Raw genomic sequence first — 18,817 nt, 5'->3', positions numbered from 1 at the left:
TTTTTGCACTGGAGTAACTCAGGCACAGGGAACTTTCTCAAGGTCACATTTAGTAAAAGACAGAGGCAGGATTTGAGCCCTTCCAAGGCCTATTTCTTTCTACCACCCCACATTGATTCTATTAAGCATTTGGCATGCATATTTTTGGGGAAATCCAGTGCCCAACTTTGTATTTAATAAGACAAATATAAGAGAAAATATTTACTTAGCCTTATACTCTCTAGTTCTATCCATGTGGTTGCAGATGGCAAGATTTCATTCTTTTCTATGGCTGAGCCATATCTTGGCTATTATAAATAATGCATCAATAAACATAGGGGTGTGTATATCTTATCCAATTCGTGTTTTTGTATGCTTTGGATAAATATCCAGTAGTGGAATTACATATGGTAAGTTGAAGGTGATTAAAAGTACCCTTAGCTTGATGAGCACTGAGTAATGAATGAAATTGTTGAATCACTCTCTTATACACCTAAAACTAATATAACATTGTATGTTAACTATACTGGATTTAAAGTTTTTTAAAAAGAGACAAGAGAAACATTCATTAGATCAAGAGATATAATCTTAAGATTCTGTCCTTTTACTTGAAAGGGAAGAGTGGTTAAAGTATTGTGTTGGCAAGGAAGAGAGTGGGCTTTAGCTTTCAAAGAAGATATTGTGGGAAAGGAGTTTGTCTCTATAATTTACAGGAGAGATGGAAGGATATGCCTGGGCTGCTAGAAGAACTCTTGCATTAAGTACAATGGTAGTGGCTGGGAGTAATGGAAACCCCAGTACAGAAACTTAACTCGGAGTTAAATGTTCCCCATAGACAAGAAGCCTAGTGGTAGGAGATTTCAAGGGTTATCCAGCTGCTCAAAGCTGCCCCTGGAACCCAGGCTCTTTCTCCTTCCAACCCTCCTCCCTTACCACGTTGGCCATCTCAATGAGAGTCCTAAGACATCTACCATAAAGTCGGGAACACAAGGGCAGAGGCTGCACCAGACACACTGGTCTCATGTGAGAGAAAAGCAAGAGCTTTCCCAGAACCCTCCTTACCTCCAGCCAACTGCCACTTCTGTCTCATCACTTAGCAGTGTGTCCCATGGCCACCCCAGCAGGCAGAGAGGCTGGAGAAAAAAGCAAGTGTTTACATGCACACACAGCCGTCCAACAGAATTGCATCCCATATGGACAGGACAGTGTGGGAAATCAGGAAGAGTCTGCCTTGGTTTAGGGGTAGAGAGGAGTAAGGGCAACAGGGAGGGCTGCAATTGGGAGAAGGAAGGTAACCTTGATGAGGAGGAATGCAGTTGTGGCTTTTGTATCTGTCATTCCATTGGAGCGGCCCCAGAGAGTCACACCAGTGCTCTAACCCTTCATTCCTCTCATCCTGTTCTTGACTCTCTAATCTTACTGCTTCAGGCCCAGACCAATAACACTTTGGCCTAAATAACTTTGGCGATTATCAAATCATCTGACTCACTGTTTTCTTTTAATTTTAAATTAAATAAATTATTGCTGAATTAATTAACTAATTAATGAAATGAAGTAATTTCAGGCAAATATCAGTTGGTGAGGGCCTTTGCGATAGCCAGGAGTTTTCACTGCTTCAGAAGAGAAAGTTCTCAGGAGCCTGCGGAAAGATGTCTGGATACCTTTATTACCAGAATCCTCTTGTACAAATGTTGACTATATGTCCCAAGCTCTGACAAGAAGAATCTGAGGAGGTTGAAGACGCTGGGGTCTTGGATCGAAACAACTCTGTACAATCTTTTTGCTACTTTCCATGACTACAGCTCCATGGCTTCCTTCTTTATCTTTGCAGAGCCAGCTCTCTCAGGCGCTGAATGGACTGTCAGACAGGGCCAAAGAAGCCAAGGAGTTTCTGGTGCAGCTCCGCAACATGGTCCAGCAGATCCAGGTATTGGCAGCATCTGAGACTGAAAGCAAACCTCCACAGGTTAAGATGTAGCTGTGTAGTGGGGAAGTTTGTCTATTTCTTCTACTTTTGTGTGTTGTGGGGAAATTCCAATTATTTTTTTCTCCTCTGTCTCCTCTAATACAAACATGAGTACAGATCAACTCAAATATGCCCCCTTCTCAAGGTGGTTATATTTTGCCAACAAGGTGGCAACACAGCCTGGTTTTCCAAATAGTTCCTGTCTTTGGGACTGAGGTCCTCTATTACTCTGGATTTAGAAAAGAGGTCTCCTTGTGAATTCAGAGTCATAACTGTTGCATTTTTTAAACTCTTCAGATTCCCAAAACACCTTCCAATAGTTATATCTTATCTGATGGTAACAAACAGGTCACATTTTCTCCTTCCTTCCTTCTTTCCTTCCTTCCTTCCTCCCTCTTTTCCTTCCTCCATCCTTTCCTTCCTTCCTCCCTCTTTCCTTCCTCCCTTCCTTCCTTCCTTCGTTCATTCCTTCCTTCCTCCTTCCTTCCTTCTTTCCTTTCCTCCTTCCTTCCCTCCTGTGCATAGTAATGCTTCTTCTCTACTTAGATACTTAAGTATTTTCCAACCATGATCCCCCTTGGTAGCTATAATTTCAGATTACTTTATTTGAACACAATGACACACAGATCAGCCAGCATTTAAGAGCCCATGAATTCTCCACTATTGCTAAAGGGAAGAAGCCAATAACTGCACAAGATGCTTAAATAATGACCTTCTGCTCTGTTTACTGTTCTTAAGTTTTCAGGTTGCCCCACAGAAATAACCTTCACTCTGGCCTCCAGTAAATTGCTGTCTGAGTTAATATTTAACCCATGTGAAGGTAGAAATATCTTTTTAAATGTAAGCCAGCTTTTCAAAGCATCTCACACTGACTTCCTCATCCTTTTTTGCATGTGTGCTCATGTTAAAACTTTTGGTTCCCCAACAACCTACCACTTGCACACTTCCTTCTGTTTCCCAGAGCAACAGAGGTTATTGCAACAGAGTCAGTCTCTTCTCTGCTCTTGCCTCTGCACCCCACCTCTTCGTCAGAGCAAAGCTTTCTTTCTGCTCTAAATCAGAACCTGTAAGAAGCCTGCCCTCATCCTCCCAATATTACCCTGCATGGGACAGAGAGAGCTCTTAAGTGATGTTTTCCATAAGACTTCTCTGAGTACTCAAAAGCAATTGTCATGAAAGCTGAAACTTTACACGTAGGAGTCATTGCTTTAGCAATTACTAATGCACACCTTAAATGAAGAAGACCTTGCACTTGAGAAATTATCAGATATCTATCAGTATATCCTTATATTAAGAGACATAGTTCTTTATGATTTGGGGAATAAATTAAATTTTGATAGGCTAAGCTGTTCTTTCCTCGCCAGCCCCCAAAAGCTTACAGTAGACTCAGTTGGATGCTATTTTTTCAGTGCTATTCATGAATATGTGAGTATTCATCTTTCATTTTCTCTGTTACAATTGTTTTTCAGATTATGGTTTGGTAATTAAAATTATACATGTAACTTATTGAAAGGATTACTGTTAATGAATGCTTATGATTTAGGAGAGAATTACTTGAAAGAAAATGTCTATGGCATGTATAGATTTAAATCAAGTGAATAGTTAGATGCAGGATTCAATTTAAACATCATGGAGAAGCTATAGTTCATTTCAAACATAGTTTTCTCCCACAAGCAGTTGGTTCATGGCTTGACTTTATAGCTGAATGATGCTTGTTACATGTACCAGTTCTTCTTGATCAGCTATGTGCATTAACTATTTGCTTTCCTTAATGAAAGAAGCAAGTACTTTTGTAATTTGCCCATGATTATTCTAATAAACTTCTGTTGTCATTGGATTATTGTTTAATATTGAAGACCACTGCCATCCTTTTTCTTCTCTCTCTTCTTGAATTTAATGATTCTTTAACTCTCCTGCCTTCATAATACCCCACCCATTCAGGCAGCCAACCTCTCTGAACGCCACCTTCCACCATACGTAAGTAGACATATGCCAGCCCTCAGAAGGATTCCTGTTCAGCTCTACAAACCAAGCTTTATTTTATGCAATGTAATGTGGACTGAGATGATCTCCTTTTGATAAAAATTAATTTATTAAGTAATGCTTATCCTTTTCAATGTAAAATTCAAGTGAACATTACCACTGTAGAATGAAATTTATGCAGTTATTTTTAAAATGCTAAATGTGCATTGTGGACAGAGTTCTTTTTTATCTCCTTCAGCAGGGATCTCCATCCCACAAATGGACAGGGGAGCTCTTTTTATTCTGGCAGCCCAAGGAACCCAGGTGCTTTGGGGCTAAGACATGTGCTCTCTCATGCAGGAGAACAGTGTGGAGTTTGAGGCTTGCCTGGTGGCCCAATGTGATGCCCTCATCGATGCCCTTAACAGAAGGAAAGCCCAGCTGCTTGCACGTGTTAACAAGGAGCATGAGCACAAGCTGAAGGTGAGTGCTGTGCCATGGAGAGAGCAGGAAGCCAAGGAGCCCAGCTCCTGGGAACAAGATGGACAAGCTAGATGGGTAGGCCAGAAGCCCACAGTCTTGGGTGGCCAATGCCCCAGAGGGCAAGAAGCCAGCATCCTTTCATTCACCATGCACTCCCTAATTTACCTCATTGATATTAGTTGAGTGACTCCCCTGGGTCAAGAATTGCTCTGGTGCAGGCATAATTAAATAAATAAAAATTGCTGCCCTCATAAGGCTTATATTCCACCAGAAGGGACAAAGAATAAACAAGATAAGTAAGTAAAATATGCATTATTTAGTAAAAAGCACTAAGAAAAATAATGAGTGGGGAATGGGGAATACTGGGGAAGGAAGCTGAAGTTCTAGACAGGGTGGCCAGAGTGACCATACAGAGGCAAAATGTATTTTTGAAATAGGAATGGAAACCATACCTTCCAGAAAACAAACAAGATTTGTCTTAACTTCTGAAGTAAACTGTGCAATGGGACAGCTGCAGACTTTTGTCATCACGCAGTGGAATCAATTGATTACAAATCTGGAGCCCTATTGGCAAAAAGATTGGTCTTCCTGAAGACATCTGATACCCCATCCATTGCCCCATTGGAGCAGGGTGTGAGAGCAGGCTGGAAAGATGAGAAGTAAGCAGTCAACAGAGGTCCGCATTCATTGCCAGTAAGCCCCAGGGTAGCTACCAGTGTGTGGAGGGTAGAGGATATGCTGTGCTGGTCTGATTAGGGTACAGGGTGAGGTGAGGTCTAACTCCAGGCTCTCTCCTGGGGTTAGGCAGTCAACATCAGGGAGCTTCAATAGTGGGCAGCACAGAATGGATATGACCTCAAGGGAGCTCATGAAAAGGCCTATAAGCATCAGATACCCCAGCAGTTTAGAACAGGCTGTAGTCCCTGAAGAACAAGGGAAGGCCCCATCTAAACAAATGGGATTCAAGTAGAAGAACCAAGGAAGAGTTTCAAAGTGAAGAAATAAGAAATAAGAAAACACAGCTTACAAGATTTGTGGCTCAAGTTTGGTGGCAGGGAACTTCAAGCCGGGCCAGTACTCATTCCATGGGTACCAGAAACAAGGCAATAAACTAGGTGCTAACTAGGGTACAAGTCCTGGACAAGACCTGCAGTAAAACAGGCATTCTGAGCCCCGAGAAGCAGAGTCACCAACCTTCCAACTTTACTCTGTGCCTCAGCCACACACCAGGACCCTGAGCCCCAGGGGGCTCTGGAAGAAGGCAGGGACCAGGCAGCATGCTACAGAGCAACCACTCCCCAGGGAAGCTTCACAGTTTTCTCCAAAAGTAAGAAAACCCCAGCTTTAGCTCCCTCCTCTAAGAGGCTCCCTCTTCCACTGCCCACCTGCTACAAAACACATTTAAAGCCATACACCTTCTCTTCCTTCCCCAAAGTCAGAGCAATAATGTGGCTGGAATATAAACCTTTCTCCCCTGCCTTTGTGACTTGCCCAGGGGTCACCCTGAGGGCCTGCAGAACTGAAACAGGCAGGAGGCGAGCTGAGGATAACAAGGTCCAAGCCTGGGAGAGCTCCTAAGGGCTCCCCCCCATCATGACGTTTGTTGGCCTGACCTCCTCTGGTGCTCTGTCAGGGCCAGGTCTCTCTGAGCATTCCTGATGAGACAGCAGGAGAGGCACAGTAGAGTCCTTCATAAAGAAAACTGCAAGGCTTGAAGTTGAATCCGGACCAGAAGTTTGTAAAGCAAATTGCATAGGTCTCTAATGTTCAGAGAGCCTCTGGCTGTTGGTTTGGACAGAGAACCGAGGCTGGTGATTATAACACTCCTTCCAGAGACGCCATTCCTGTTCCTTAGTGATAGGTAAGACCTATCACTAGTCTCACTTAGTTAGACCTAACTGGAAGACCTAGTGATAGGTTCATCTTTGAATGAGTTCAAACCTGTTTCCATCACCTGCTCTAACATTACTAAAACATTGTCACTATAGCCTTTCACTTAACACCCTTCAGAAACCTAGAATTTTTAGTGTGATGGTGGAACCCAAATATCATTTGAATCACATAGAGCTATCTAAAATGAAACCACAGGGATCCCTGGGTGGCGCAGCGGTTTGGCTCCTGCCTTTGGCCCAGGGCGCGATCCTGGAGACCTGGGATCGAATCCCACGTCAGGCTCCCGGTGCATGGAGCCTGCTTCTCCCTCTGCCTGTGTCTCTGCCTCTCTCTCTCTCTCTCTCTGTGTGACTATCATAAGTTAAAAAAATACAATAAATAAAATGAAACCACAGCTGTCTACAGGAAATGAGCTGGACAGCTGGATTTTCCCTCTAAAGAGTAGACCAGCCATTTCAGTATGTAATCACCAAACATTAACTTTTTCTCAGTGGAAATCTCTTTTTTAAAACATTTCAGACACTTTCTTGGCATCTTTAAACTGAACACAGTGAACCGATAAATCATATAGTGACTGTAGTGGCAACTCTGGGTTTTCTACATGGGAGAGCCATAAGGGCAGCGATCTGAACGGAAAAGGGAATCACAGATTGAGAAAGCATCATTTATCCATATCAGACAGGGGCAAAGGGGCGAGAAAGCCCCCCAGGGCCCCCTGCTTAGTGCTGTCTCTGCCGAATGAGACTGGGTGAAAATCCATTAAGGGCTGTGCTGTGGGCACAGACAGAGACTGCACAGGAGCGGCTTTTACTCATTGCTGAGATGTCATGTCTGGCCCGGTGACAGTCCATCAGTACAGGTGACCTGCCCCAACAGGGCGCACCAAGGCGCCCAGGGCCACAGAGTGGAGTGGAGGCAGCTGCCTGCTCTCATTCCACCCTGCCCAGGGTGGTGTGCCCTGCCCCAGATCCCAAAGGGCTACAGAAACAACAGGCAGGTGGCAGGTTGTCCCCCACGGCAGCCAAGCTGTTCTGTCTTCTATCTTGAGTGATTTGTTTCTCTGCTGTTTTCAGCAAATTGTATGTCACTGCTAAAGACAGACAGCAGTGCTGACACCTTGACTACCGACCCCAGCCTCCAAGTCCCCCTCCCTCTGCTTTTCTCCTCTGCTTTTCCCTTTCTTGTCCTTTCTGTTGCTACTCAGATTTGTGAGAAAAGACTGGCCTTTTATAGACTTCGCTTGCCAAGCACAGTACTTCTTTCTGTCTTTGTTGGCTAACCCATCACTCACAGGCTGGCAGGGATAATCTTATGGTCTTCCGCTTCCCTTTGGCAGAGTTCTCTATGGGCCTACTTTTTGCTGACAAAGAAGAGAGTTGTGTGTGTATTTTTCTGGCAACTTTCTCTTCTTGAGCAATCCAAAAGGCTGGGGATGCTGGAAAGTGAGTGTGTATAAAGACAGTCTTTATAATCTGCTCATGCCCCTCTCTGAAAGCACTGATGGCTTGAGCAGATTGAATGGTTCTGGTTCTGAGACAAGCTGGAGCAGAGAGGTGAAGAGCCCAGCTTCTGTGTCATAGAGAATGGGGTGTGAGGACATACTTTATTACTTACTAGGTCTCTAACTGTGGGCAAGTCTATGACTCAGTTACTTTCACCTGTGTGTAAAATCAGGCCAGAAGCAGTTGTCACCTCCCAGAGCATTGCCAAGCACTTAGCACACAGTCCTCAGGAAATGTTAGCTATTATTATTGTTACTGAGAAAGAATGCCTGCAAGTATGGTGGCACCCAGCCCACTGAAGAAGTGCTCCTCGGGACTTAACTTCTGTAATACCAGAGTACATGGTATAGAATTAGTCTATACACAGATGTGACTGTCTCTGAACTTAGGAAAGTTGGCTTGAGTTTTTAATTGATCATCCTATAAAATAGTTCACAAAGTTTGGTGAGCTATTTTTAAAGTTCGTAAAAAGGCTCTGAGACATTTGTATGCAGCTGTGACTGTATTTTAGGAATGCTTTGAAATGTAAATTACAGTTAATACTATTCTGTGGTTTGGGGAAAAAAAACACTGGGAGACAAATATCTATTTTCAGAATGTGGTGAACTAATCAAATGTCAGAAAGCTACTGAAGGGGAAAAAATGCTTTTGAGCTTTTAAGAAATACTCCTAATTTGTGTTTGGGACTACTTGGGCAATATCGCCCACAATAAGCACAGAAAACCAGATCCCCCAGGTGTTTTGTTTGAGCTATATGTTTTGATTCCATTCTTCCTGGGTTCTTGACCTGAGTAAGGCCTTAAAATGTCCTCACAGGGAATTTGTGACACTTAAATGTGCCATTAATAAGGTCTGTGCTTTTCTCAGGAAACTTACAAATGTCATTTCTCTTTTAGTAAGCCCAAAGAAATATCTAAGAATTATTTTTATTTATGCAACTCAGAATTTGAAATAATTCTACAATCATCTTAAATGTATATTGCTCCAATATTTTAGAGTAAATTCATATGCTGAATAGTATGAGGTGACAGATATCTTCTTGGTTACCTTTCGGTTCTAAGATTCTCTGGAAGAAAAAAAATTATAGTTATTAAAAATATTTTGAAAAAAATCTAATCTTTAATTTCCATGTGTAGTTGGTAAAGGAACATACCAATAAAATTGCCCAGCAAGAATGCTAAAAGATAATGATAAAGTTTACTGGTTTTTACAACATTTCATTTTTACAGAGAACCTCCGTATCTCAATTATAACTATATACAGGATGTTTGACTTTGAAGCCAACTGTACTGTTGGGTTTTGTTAGAATCATTATCATTATTATCATCATCTTTGTTATTATTTACCATGCACTGCCTGTTGTGTTCCCATTATGTTGATTAAAAAATTTAATTAAATGGTCATATCAGAGTACAAATTTACACTAGGGACATTACTGGCTTGTCAGATTGCTTACTTAAGCTATTTTTCCATTGCCTGAAAACAGGCTAGTAATCCTTTCTTTGCTTTAGATGGATCTGGGGGATAGAGAAGAAAGAAAGGGAGAGGGAGGGAGTATATGTGGAAGACAGACCTATCCAAGCTCACAAAATTTTTAAAAATAACTATAGAGGATTTGACTGACTACAGCAATTACTAGAAAGAAAAAGCAACAAATTTAAGCCAATAATCAGGTCAATCCCAACAAAACTACTGGCAAGAGGTTCTGTAAATCCATTAAAATGAAAACATTTGGGGCAGCCCCGGTGGTGCAGTGGTTTAGAGCCGCCTGCAGCCCAGGGCATGATCCTGGAGTCGCGGGATAGAGTCCCACGTCGGGCTCTCTGCATGGAGCCTGCTTCTCCCTCTGCCTGTGCCTCTGCCTCCCTCTCTCTCTCTCTGCATCTCTATGAATAAATAAATAAAGTCTTAAAAAAATAAAATAAAATAAAATGAAAACATTTGGGGGAAAAAATAGGCACATTGAAACACTTGAAACCTTTGCCCTTGCAGGGCCAACTCTAAAATTTTAATTTCAATAATTATTAATTATAAGGCTATTATTAATGAATTCATTTGGCAAATTCTGTGATCTCTGCTTCCTACCACATAGGAGCAAAAGTCACAGAGGGACTGTACAGAACAGATCCCAGGGTGCCCATGGGATCACTAGGATGCCACTTCACACAACTGGAGCTCACCAAAGTTAGGGAACACTCTTCTGAACACTCTTTGCCCACTTTGGCCATGTCAATGCAGGGCAGTCACAGACGTTCTTTAAGGCCCTTTGCCTAAACCCAGACGTGAGTCACATTCCTTACCTCCAGAGGGCGCTAAACACATACTTTGAAGATGACAGTGATCTTGTGTCTCCCTGTACCTCACAGCCTACAAAATACCACATTGCATGCATCACTCTTACTGAGGCCCACCATAAATGGCAAATGTTCTCCTGTGTGGGTGAGACCACATCAATATGCTAATCTCTCCAAACGACTTGTATTTCTTCATTAACTTCTCTGTATAAGGATATAGTATACTACATACTAAGAGCATGCTTTGCATATTCTACTCAATGTTTTGAGCCTCAATTGATGAGGCTATTGGTGCATTCACACTTTTGGAATGGAAAGTTCAGTTTTGCTGTTAAAATCTCAAGCCTTCCTCAAACAGGTACATGTTTTATTTATTTGATACGGCTAAATTATCCTTTTCTTGATTAAAAACTCAAAGCCTCAAGAGTTCTCTTTGAAATGATTAGTTGCCAATGTGGGTAAACATTGGCAACTGATAAACATTAATGAGATTAGTACAAAGAGTGGTATCAAGAGAATGGGGGAAATATTTGCATAATCAGCATGTGGGAGAATGGTGGCATGTGAGAAATTTAAAATGTTCAACCTTAACTTAAATTCCTCTAAGTTTCAGTGAATATAATGATAATATTGGAGATGATATTCTACTCTAGGGGAAAAAAAACAAAAGAATTTGTTATTTTACTAGATGAATCTCATATTTAAAGCACTTCACCTATGACTCACAAATGAGTCAGTTCCAAGCATTAGTTCGTCATCTTGCTGTAGGAATGATGGTACATGTAGAAACTCCTCCCACTGACCAAAAGGACTTATGAAGAATCAATTCTTCAAGCTTGCATCCTGAAAGTACTTGTACCTTACATAGAAATAAAAAAAAAAAGGATTGCCTTATACTTAGGGGAAACTGTTTTAAACTGTGATAAGAAGGTATATATTATATTTAAGAAAGAATTTCTTGAAATAGGAGAGAGAGAATGTTAGTGTTTACTTAGACTAAAAATTCAGTAGTGGTATCCCTCCACACCTCATGATGAGAGAAAATAGTATGAGAGAAAGTATTTATTAAAAAGAATAAACTTTAAAGAGCCGTACATAAGATGGAGAGGTGAATGGAGACAGAGAAAGGGTGTCAAGGTCAGGTTGGATAAAATAATGAAATTCAATTTAATTAACTTCAGTTCTTGTTGCTGGCTGTGTTATATGAGCTGAGTGGAGGAAGGAGATTGGTCTGCTAGAGATGGGATGGGAAATGTAGCTGTGGATAAGCAGAACAAAATTTTACACTTGTATAAGCTATCATGGATGGCTCTATCCTACTAAAAAAACTTGCGCATTCAGAGGGACACAACTGTCCATTCTCAAATCCTCCTTTGCCAAATAGGTATCAGTGACATATCTTGATCCAAGGAATGACCTTAATAAATTTGCCACTTAACAAAATAAAAACATTCAAATGATCAATAGGATTTGCCATCCTGAACAGATGGGGACTGCTAATAAAATTGTGAAAGCCTTCTCTAAAACTGAACTAAAGATTAATTCATTGTCCCCAGAGAGCTGGTTTAGGCCATCATGCAGATGAAACCAGGAAGATTGTTTCCCAGTCCCTGTTTGTGTCACTCTTGCAATTTGCACATTTCCTTCCTAAGAAAAGGAACTCAACTCCAGCCAGCTGCAAACATGGTGCCAATGGTTTCTCTGGAGCATCAGAGCAACTGCACAGAAATGTGGAACTCAAAGAAAAAGTGACATGGCCTAGCTTCCTAGGAATTGGTTTTCCATAAAAAAATATAATGTGAAATAAGTAATAATAGTAGAAATAAAACAGAGTTAAGAAGGTAACAAGAAAGATTATTTAAAAACAACTAGAAAAAATTATACTCTTAAAAGATCTAATTATTTGGCTGATTTCCATAGGATGGGAAATCTTGCCAAATTAATTCAGAAACTAGATGTCAATTACAACACACCCAAAGTGCTGCTTCTGGGAACACTAGTTTAATTTTTAGCAGTGATTTTTATCACTGGCTACTGGGATCATTGTGAAAGGGTTGATTAAAATTTAAAAAGATGGACCAAAATCCATTGTTGTAATACAGTTAAGAGCCAGGAACTCAGGGATACTGAGTCCTTCCAAGAAGCCTGAACCGTGGAATACAGGAGCCAATGGCAAACTCCCACTAAAACTCACCAACTCTTTGGCATTGCTACAATGAAGCTTCTTAAGAGTAGTCAGAGAAACCCCACACTCAGCTCCTTTGGCATCAAATAAATCCGGCTTGAGAAGGAAATTTATAGAAGCAGACATAGAATTTTATGAGGCCTGATTAATGTATCTATTTCAGTACATTTGGGTCATAAAATTATCATTGATCTAAATGTTCTGGAAAGTAAACACGACAATTCAAGTCTATTTTGCCTCAATAGCAGACTCACTTTGGGTTGCAATGCCCAGATCTAGTCCGTGCTTGTTTTTCAGATTTGAGTACAAGTCAGTTTTGTAAGCACAGTCCTAGGACAGATGCCATTCATAGTGATTAGTGACTGCTGAGTTTCTGCTACCTAGAAGCGCTGATGCACTGGCTACCAAAATATCAAAATATCTTCTGGGAACAATTTAGTAATGCCTAAGATAGCAGAGACAAGTAGCCTATAGCTGTAGGTCACCTGTCCTGCATTTTTTATTATACTTTTGGGTGTTCTGTGGGTTTTTTTTCCCCTTAAGAAGCAGAAGCTTAACCTTCTTGTTTATTTTTTTATTAAAAAAATAAAATAATTTGCATTCCATGAGCCCAGACCAACAGATAGTAGTGGTGATTGGACATAATACCAGACATTATGCCAGACATTAGAAGAAAATAAGTCAACCAATGAATTTTATTTTTTATTTATTTATTTTTAAAGATTTTATTTATTTGTTCATGAGAGACAGAGAGAGTGGCAGAGACACAGGCAGAGGCAGAAGCAGGCTCCATTCAGGGATCCTGATGTGGGACTCTATCCCAGGACTCCAGGATCACATGCTGGGCTGAAGGCAGAAGCTTAACCACTGAGCCACCCAGGTGTCCCAACCAATTAATTTTAAATTTGATCTCCCCTCTCCCCGCCAAAATCACAAAACAATCTTCACATCAAAGTTGGTTTCTTTCACCAATTCTGATCCAGAGATGTTAAATCCTACACTGCAGTTTTTATTTTAATTTTTTTAATTAAAAAGTGGTAATAAGTCATCTACCAAAAAATCAGGAGATTCCAAACTAATTAATTAATTAATTTCAACAATCCTATAAATGGACAAAACTGGAGTTCTCGCACTTCCTGATTACATAACTTACTGCAAAGCAACAACAATGAAAATAGTGTGGTGCTGACATGGAGACAGACACATAGACAACTGCAACTGAACAGAGAGCCCAGAAATAAACTTTCACATATGGTACAATGATTTTTGACAAGGGTTCCAAGACCATTCAATGGGGAAAGGGCAGTCAACAAATGACACTGGAAAAAACTGGCTGTCCACATGCCAAAGAATGAAGTTGGACCATTACCTAACACCATATACAAAAACTAACTCAAAATGGACCAAAGACTTAAATGTAAGAACTGAAACTATAAACTCTTAGATGAAAACATAGGGCAGATGCTTCATGCTGGATTTGGCAGTGATTTCTTGGATATTACTCAAGAGGCATAGGCAACAAAGGAAAAGGTAGACAAATTGGACTTCATGAAAATTTATAAATTTTGTGCATCAAAAGATAAAAGAAAACCAATTAAAAAATGGGTGAAGGACTTGAATAGACATTTCTCCACAGGAGATATACAAATGGCCAATAAGCATATGAAAAGATGCTCAGCATCACTAGTCATGAGGGAAATGCAAATCAAAACTACAATGAGATACAATTTCACACCCATTAGAATGGCTATTATTTTAAAAAAAAAAAAACAGATAGTAATAAGTATTGGTGAGGATGTGGAGAAATTGGAACCCTTGTGCATTGCTAATAGGAATATAAAACAGTGCAGCTGCTGCGGAAAACAGAATGATGATTTCTCAAAAAACTAAAATAGAATTACCATATGATCCAGCAATTCCACTTCAGAATATATATCCAAAAGAAGTGAAGCAGAGATTTTCACAGATTTCTGCATATCATGTTCATAACAGCTTTATCCACAATAGCCAAAAGGTAGAAGCAACCCAAGTGTCCACTAACAAAAATGTGATATGTACCTACAATGAAATATTATTCAGTCATAAAAGGAAGGAAATTCAGGGGCAGCAGGGTGGCATAGTCGGTTAGGCGTCCGACTTGGTTTTGGCTCAGGAACAATCTCAGAGTCATGAGATCGAACCTCATATCAGGCTCCATGTTGAGCATGGATTCTGCTTGAGTTTCTCTTTCTCCCTCTCCCTCTGCCCCTCCCACTCATGCACTCACACTCCTCTCTCTCTCTCTCTCTCTCTCTCTCTCTCTCTTAAATAAATAAATAAATAAAACTTTTTGAAAAGGAAGGAAATTTTGACATCAGCTACAACATGAGTAAACCTTGAAAATATTGTGCTAAATGAAATAAGCCAGTCACAAAGAACAAAAATATTATATGATTCTACTTCTATGAGAGTCAAATCCATAGAGACAGAAAGTAGAATGGTGGTGTTGCCAAGCGCCAGTGAGGAGGGGAGAATGGAGAGCTATTGTTTAATGGATACAAAGTTTTAGTTTGGAAAGATAAAAAAAAAAAGTTCTGAAAAGGGATGGTGATGACAACAATATGAATGTATCTAATGCCACAGAATTATCCAATTTAAAATAGCTAAACCTGTGAGTTTTATGTTATATATACTTTATCACGATAAAAAAAAAACAGAAGCAGAGACCAGCAATAATAAATGGATGCATTGTCAAAAAAAATAGGAAGGATTTAAATGTCCAAAAATAGAGGAACAGGAATGATTAAATAAATTATGATAACCCACTCAGTGGGATATTTATGGAGCCAGTAACATTTATTGATGGTGGCAACATTTAAAATGCCTATGTTATAGTGTTAAGTGGGAAGGAGGTAAAATTGTCACATATTATGATTGCAACTATAAATATATCTAGCTCAAGGATAAAACCCAAGAGGAAATATCAAAATGCTTTAAAAATTTGCATTAAAGTGACGAGATTATTGCTTTTTCCTTTTTTTTTTTTTTTTGGTTTATTTTCCAATTGTTTTTGAACGTAGATGTAATAATCTTTAATGGAAAAATGTATGATCAAAACTGAAAAGAAGGAACAAAGAAAAAGCTTTACGGGATCCCTGGGTGGCGCAGCGGTTTGGCGCCTGCCTTTGGCCCAGGGCGCGATCCTGGAGACCCGGGATCGAATCCCACGTCGGGCTCCCGGTGCATGGGGCCTGCTTCTCCCTCTGCCTGTGTCTCTGCCTCTCTCTCTCTCTCTGACTATCATAAATTTAAAAAAAAAAAAAATTATAAAAAAAAAAAGCTTTTCAACAATTATTATTAAAACTCCTTGTAGTTATTATTCATAAAATCCAGAAGGCTGGATATTTTTTAGGCTTTTGCAAAGTAATATAAATATCAAGGATATAAGTAATGAAGGTTCCTAGAAAACTCCTGTTCAACTCTAGGCTTAGAAACCACTTCGAGATTTGGGTCACTGAGCAGAGGACATGGAAAATGAACATCTTTAAAGAAAGAAACTCTTCAAGGACTATCCTGTGTTTGACACTGCAAAGACAATTTCCCCAGAGGCAGGAACTGTGTGTTCAGAGAGATGCCTTTCTAGGTTAAAGCACACTCGCAGCATGGTAAATAGAGAGCCTTTAAAACTGCTCTCCCAAATGAGGCAGTGATTGCTTCGAAGTGGGTTATATTCAAAACTTAATTCTGCACCCATCTTTGGCTTCCTTGTTGTTATTAGTTCATTGTCTTTTAGCAAGTTTCACCTCTAACCCCATCCCACCACCCACTCAGAAAAAAAGAGTCATAATGAGAAGGAATTGGGTTCAGATGGGGACATTTGCTCTTTAGAAGAGACAGGCACAGGGTGGGTGACTGTTCACAGAGCAGATGCTGCAGCTGCACCTTGGGTTACTCAGCTCCTTTGTAGCCTCTCCACAACCACCCACTTAAAACAGCTCTCAGTAATAGTTTCCTGGAAGATGGGGAGCAAGAGGGACCTGAGGAAGATGTCCTACCAGGCACCACAGTAACCAGTTTCCCAGGCTTCCAGCATCTGTGCACCTTTCTGATAGGTCCTGTTGTCACAAGTCCCCGTAATAATAGCCTTTATACAATCTGTCTTCCAGAGCCATTGTCCACAGCAGACATTGCCACAAAATATTCTCATACATTTAGTTCCATCCATTGATGCTCTTGGATTATGGTTTGAAGAAGCTTTCCAAAGTCCCAGTTTGCTTCCTTTTTTTAACCCTGTGCCACTTTGGACTGTTCTGTTCTCTCATCAATCTTAGGTGGTGCGAGATCAGATCTCTCACTGCACAGTGAAGTTGCGCCAGACCACAGGTCTCATGGAGTACTGCCTGGAGGTCATTAAGGAAAATGATCCTAGTGGCTTTTTGCAGGTAAGTGTCAACTAGTTTCTCTTTCAGATTCTCAATGGCCCATGAAACTCAGTCTACAATGCCAAGGCCAGACTCCCAACGGCCCCTGCTGAGAGCATGGGTCCCTCCACAATGGAACCCACCTTCAGAGTGCCATGAATATGTGGGCACCAGCAAAACTCCAGTGACTTACTGAAAGTCTCTGCCACCATGTGTTACAAGATTGAGAAGTACATGGCCTTTTTAAAGTTTGTTTTTGTTCACGTTTAATCATGAAAATGAAATTCCCTGTAAGTTCCTCCGAAGCCGAGTTACTGCCTTGCCTAAGAATTGGGTCCCTTTCCACTAATATCTTGGACAGCTCTATCAGCTAGAAATGTCTACATATGCAAGGCTTCTACCTTCTTGACAGTTCCTACCAGCCAGTTCAGCTAATCAATGATTTCCCAAATAAAGTGAAGTTTTTTCATTCTTTGGATTTCTCATGATTTTTTCACTGTTGATTGTTTTAATTAGATGTGATGATGTCAGCTGAATTTTACTTAAGTTTTGATCTCAAAAATTAAGGGAGCTTTTATTAAGGAATACATAGATCCTTTCCAGTTCACGTTTTTTATCATACTAAGAGTGACAAAGGGAGATTAAATATAAGAAATGAAAGAGTTCTCTATCAAAGAATAAAATGATACAGAAGATGATGGGCTTAAAGTGTAAGAAGTTCCGATTTACAGATTACCATATGCAGCCCCTCTAAACTATTTTATAAAACTCATTCCAAGCTTTAACAGAATACCCCCACCTCCTATTAGAAACTTGGGTTCTTAGTTCTACTAAAATTAACTGATCACCAACATATTATTTAATGTTGTTGGCTTTTCATTGATTAATCATAAAAGGCATTAGCATATATCCAGGTTTGTCTATTAGAGCAATTTACAGCTGCTAATTATTTATAGTGGCTCCCTCTGACTCACAAAGCACCCAGATTTGCATGGGTAACCGTTGTCATAGTAGGCTTCTCACTGCCTACATGGAGACAGGAAAGGTGTGGGTTTCAAATTGGTTTGGTAATGCTCCCAGAGAGTGGTGGGGCAGTGTTCTGTGTCCAGTGTGATGTTATATTTCTTAGGCTGTGATCTTTGATGTGATTAGATTTCTGACGCCCTCATAAGGAGAGTGCACCTGACTGAGGATCAGTGGGGGAAAGGCACGCTCACTCCCAGGATGACCACGGACTTTGACCTGAGTCTGGACAACAGCCCTCTGCTACAATCCATTCACCAGCTCGACTTTGTGCAGATGAAAGGTGCGTCCCTGCATCCCCCCAAATAGAGCAACATCCCAAGCAGATACTATGCTTACAGCCGGATTGAGGCTTTGTGCCCGATTGCAGCAAACAAAAGGCAGCTGCCAGGTTATCAGTGACCTAAGAGGTGGGGAAGTAAACACACACACCTCTGGATAATGATACAAAAATCTGGAGTAGCTCCTATCTTATCACCTAAGAGAAACATAGCACTGCATCCATGTGACCTGCCTCTAAGAAAGCCGGATAAATTCAGATAAACTCAATGCTTGCCTCTTTAAGAGTCTTAGGGATGTCACAAGCCCAGTGTCAGGGAATAGCTGACATTAAAAAAATAAATAAATAAGGAGATAAGACTGCATCACTGTGCATAAATAAAATCTTGTTACAGAAAGTAACCCAGACACATTGATACATATATCAAGGCAGTTCAGGATCGAAATGACTACTTCCACATGGATAGGTCCTGAGCAAATGGTTGAGCATGAATTAGTGGGAATTTGAGAGGATCCAAGTTGGCTTTCCAATACTGGTCAGGAAAATGCCAAGGTTGGTTACAGGAAGAATATGAAGATTTGAAATCAATTTTAGCTTTTTAAATTTTTTGGCTTATGTGTTAAGGGATATGCAAGGGCTCCTTGAGATTTTTTTGAGTGGCTGGGGGTGGGGAGGAAGTCCAAGTACCTAAAATTATCTTAAGGAAAAGAACTCTTTCAAAGAAAACTAAAAAGCTGACTATGCAATATTTTTATGGCAGTATAAGTAATATCCATTGGAAAAATATTTTGACTTTTTTAACTTTCATTTTGAAATATTTATACATTCACAGGAAGTTGCAAAAATAGTA

The 18,817-nt window shown here is 40.4% G+C and overlaps 1 protein-coding gene across 10 annotated transcripts in view; it reads left to right on the top strand.

Moving 5' to 3' along the window:
* The window catches only part of TRIM9 (tripartite motif containing 9), a 108,324-nt gene that overhangs the window by 57,001 nt on the left and 32,506 nt on the right, over positions 1–18,817 (top strand). For all 10 annotated transcript variants that reach the window (XM_038544701.1, XM_038544695.1, XM_038544693.1 and 7 more), the window contains exons 2-5: positions 1,811–1,906; positions 4,268–4,390; positions 16,575–16,685; positions 17,817–17,970. In XM_038544701.1, the coding sequence (XP_038400629.1) occupies positions 1,811–1,906; positions 4,268–4,390; positions 16,575–16,685; positions 17,817–17,970 (484 nt within the window). The remainder of the gene's footprint in view (positions 1–1,810; positions 1,907–4,267; positions 4,391–16,574; positions 16,686–17,816; positions 17,971–18,817) is intronic.

Source organism: Canis lupus, chromosome 8, assembly GCF_011100685.1.
Source record: "Canis lupus familiaris isolate Mischka breed German Shepherd chromosome 8, alternate assembly UU_Cfam_GSD_1.0, whole genome shotgun sequence".
Classification (NCBI taxonomy): Eukaryota; Metazoa; Chordata; class Mammalia; order Carnivora; family Canidae; genus Canis; species Canis lupus.
Note: the sequence above shows the minus strand (reverse complement) of the source record. Positions and strands in the feature narration are given on the sequence as shown.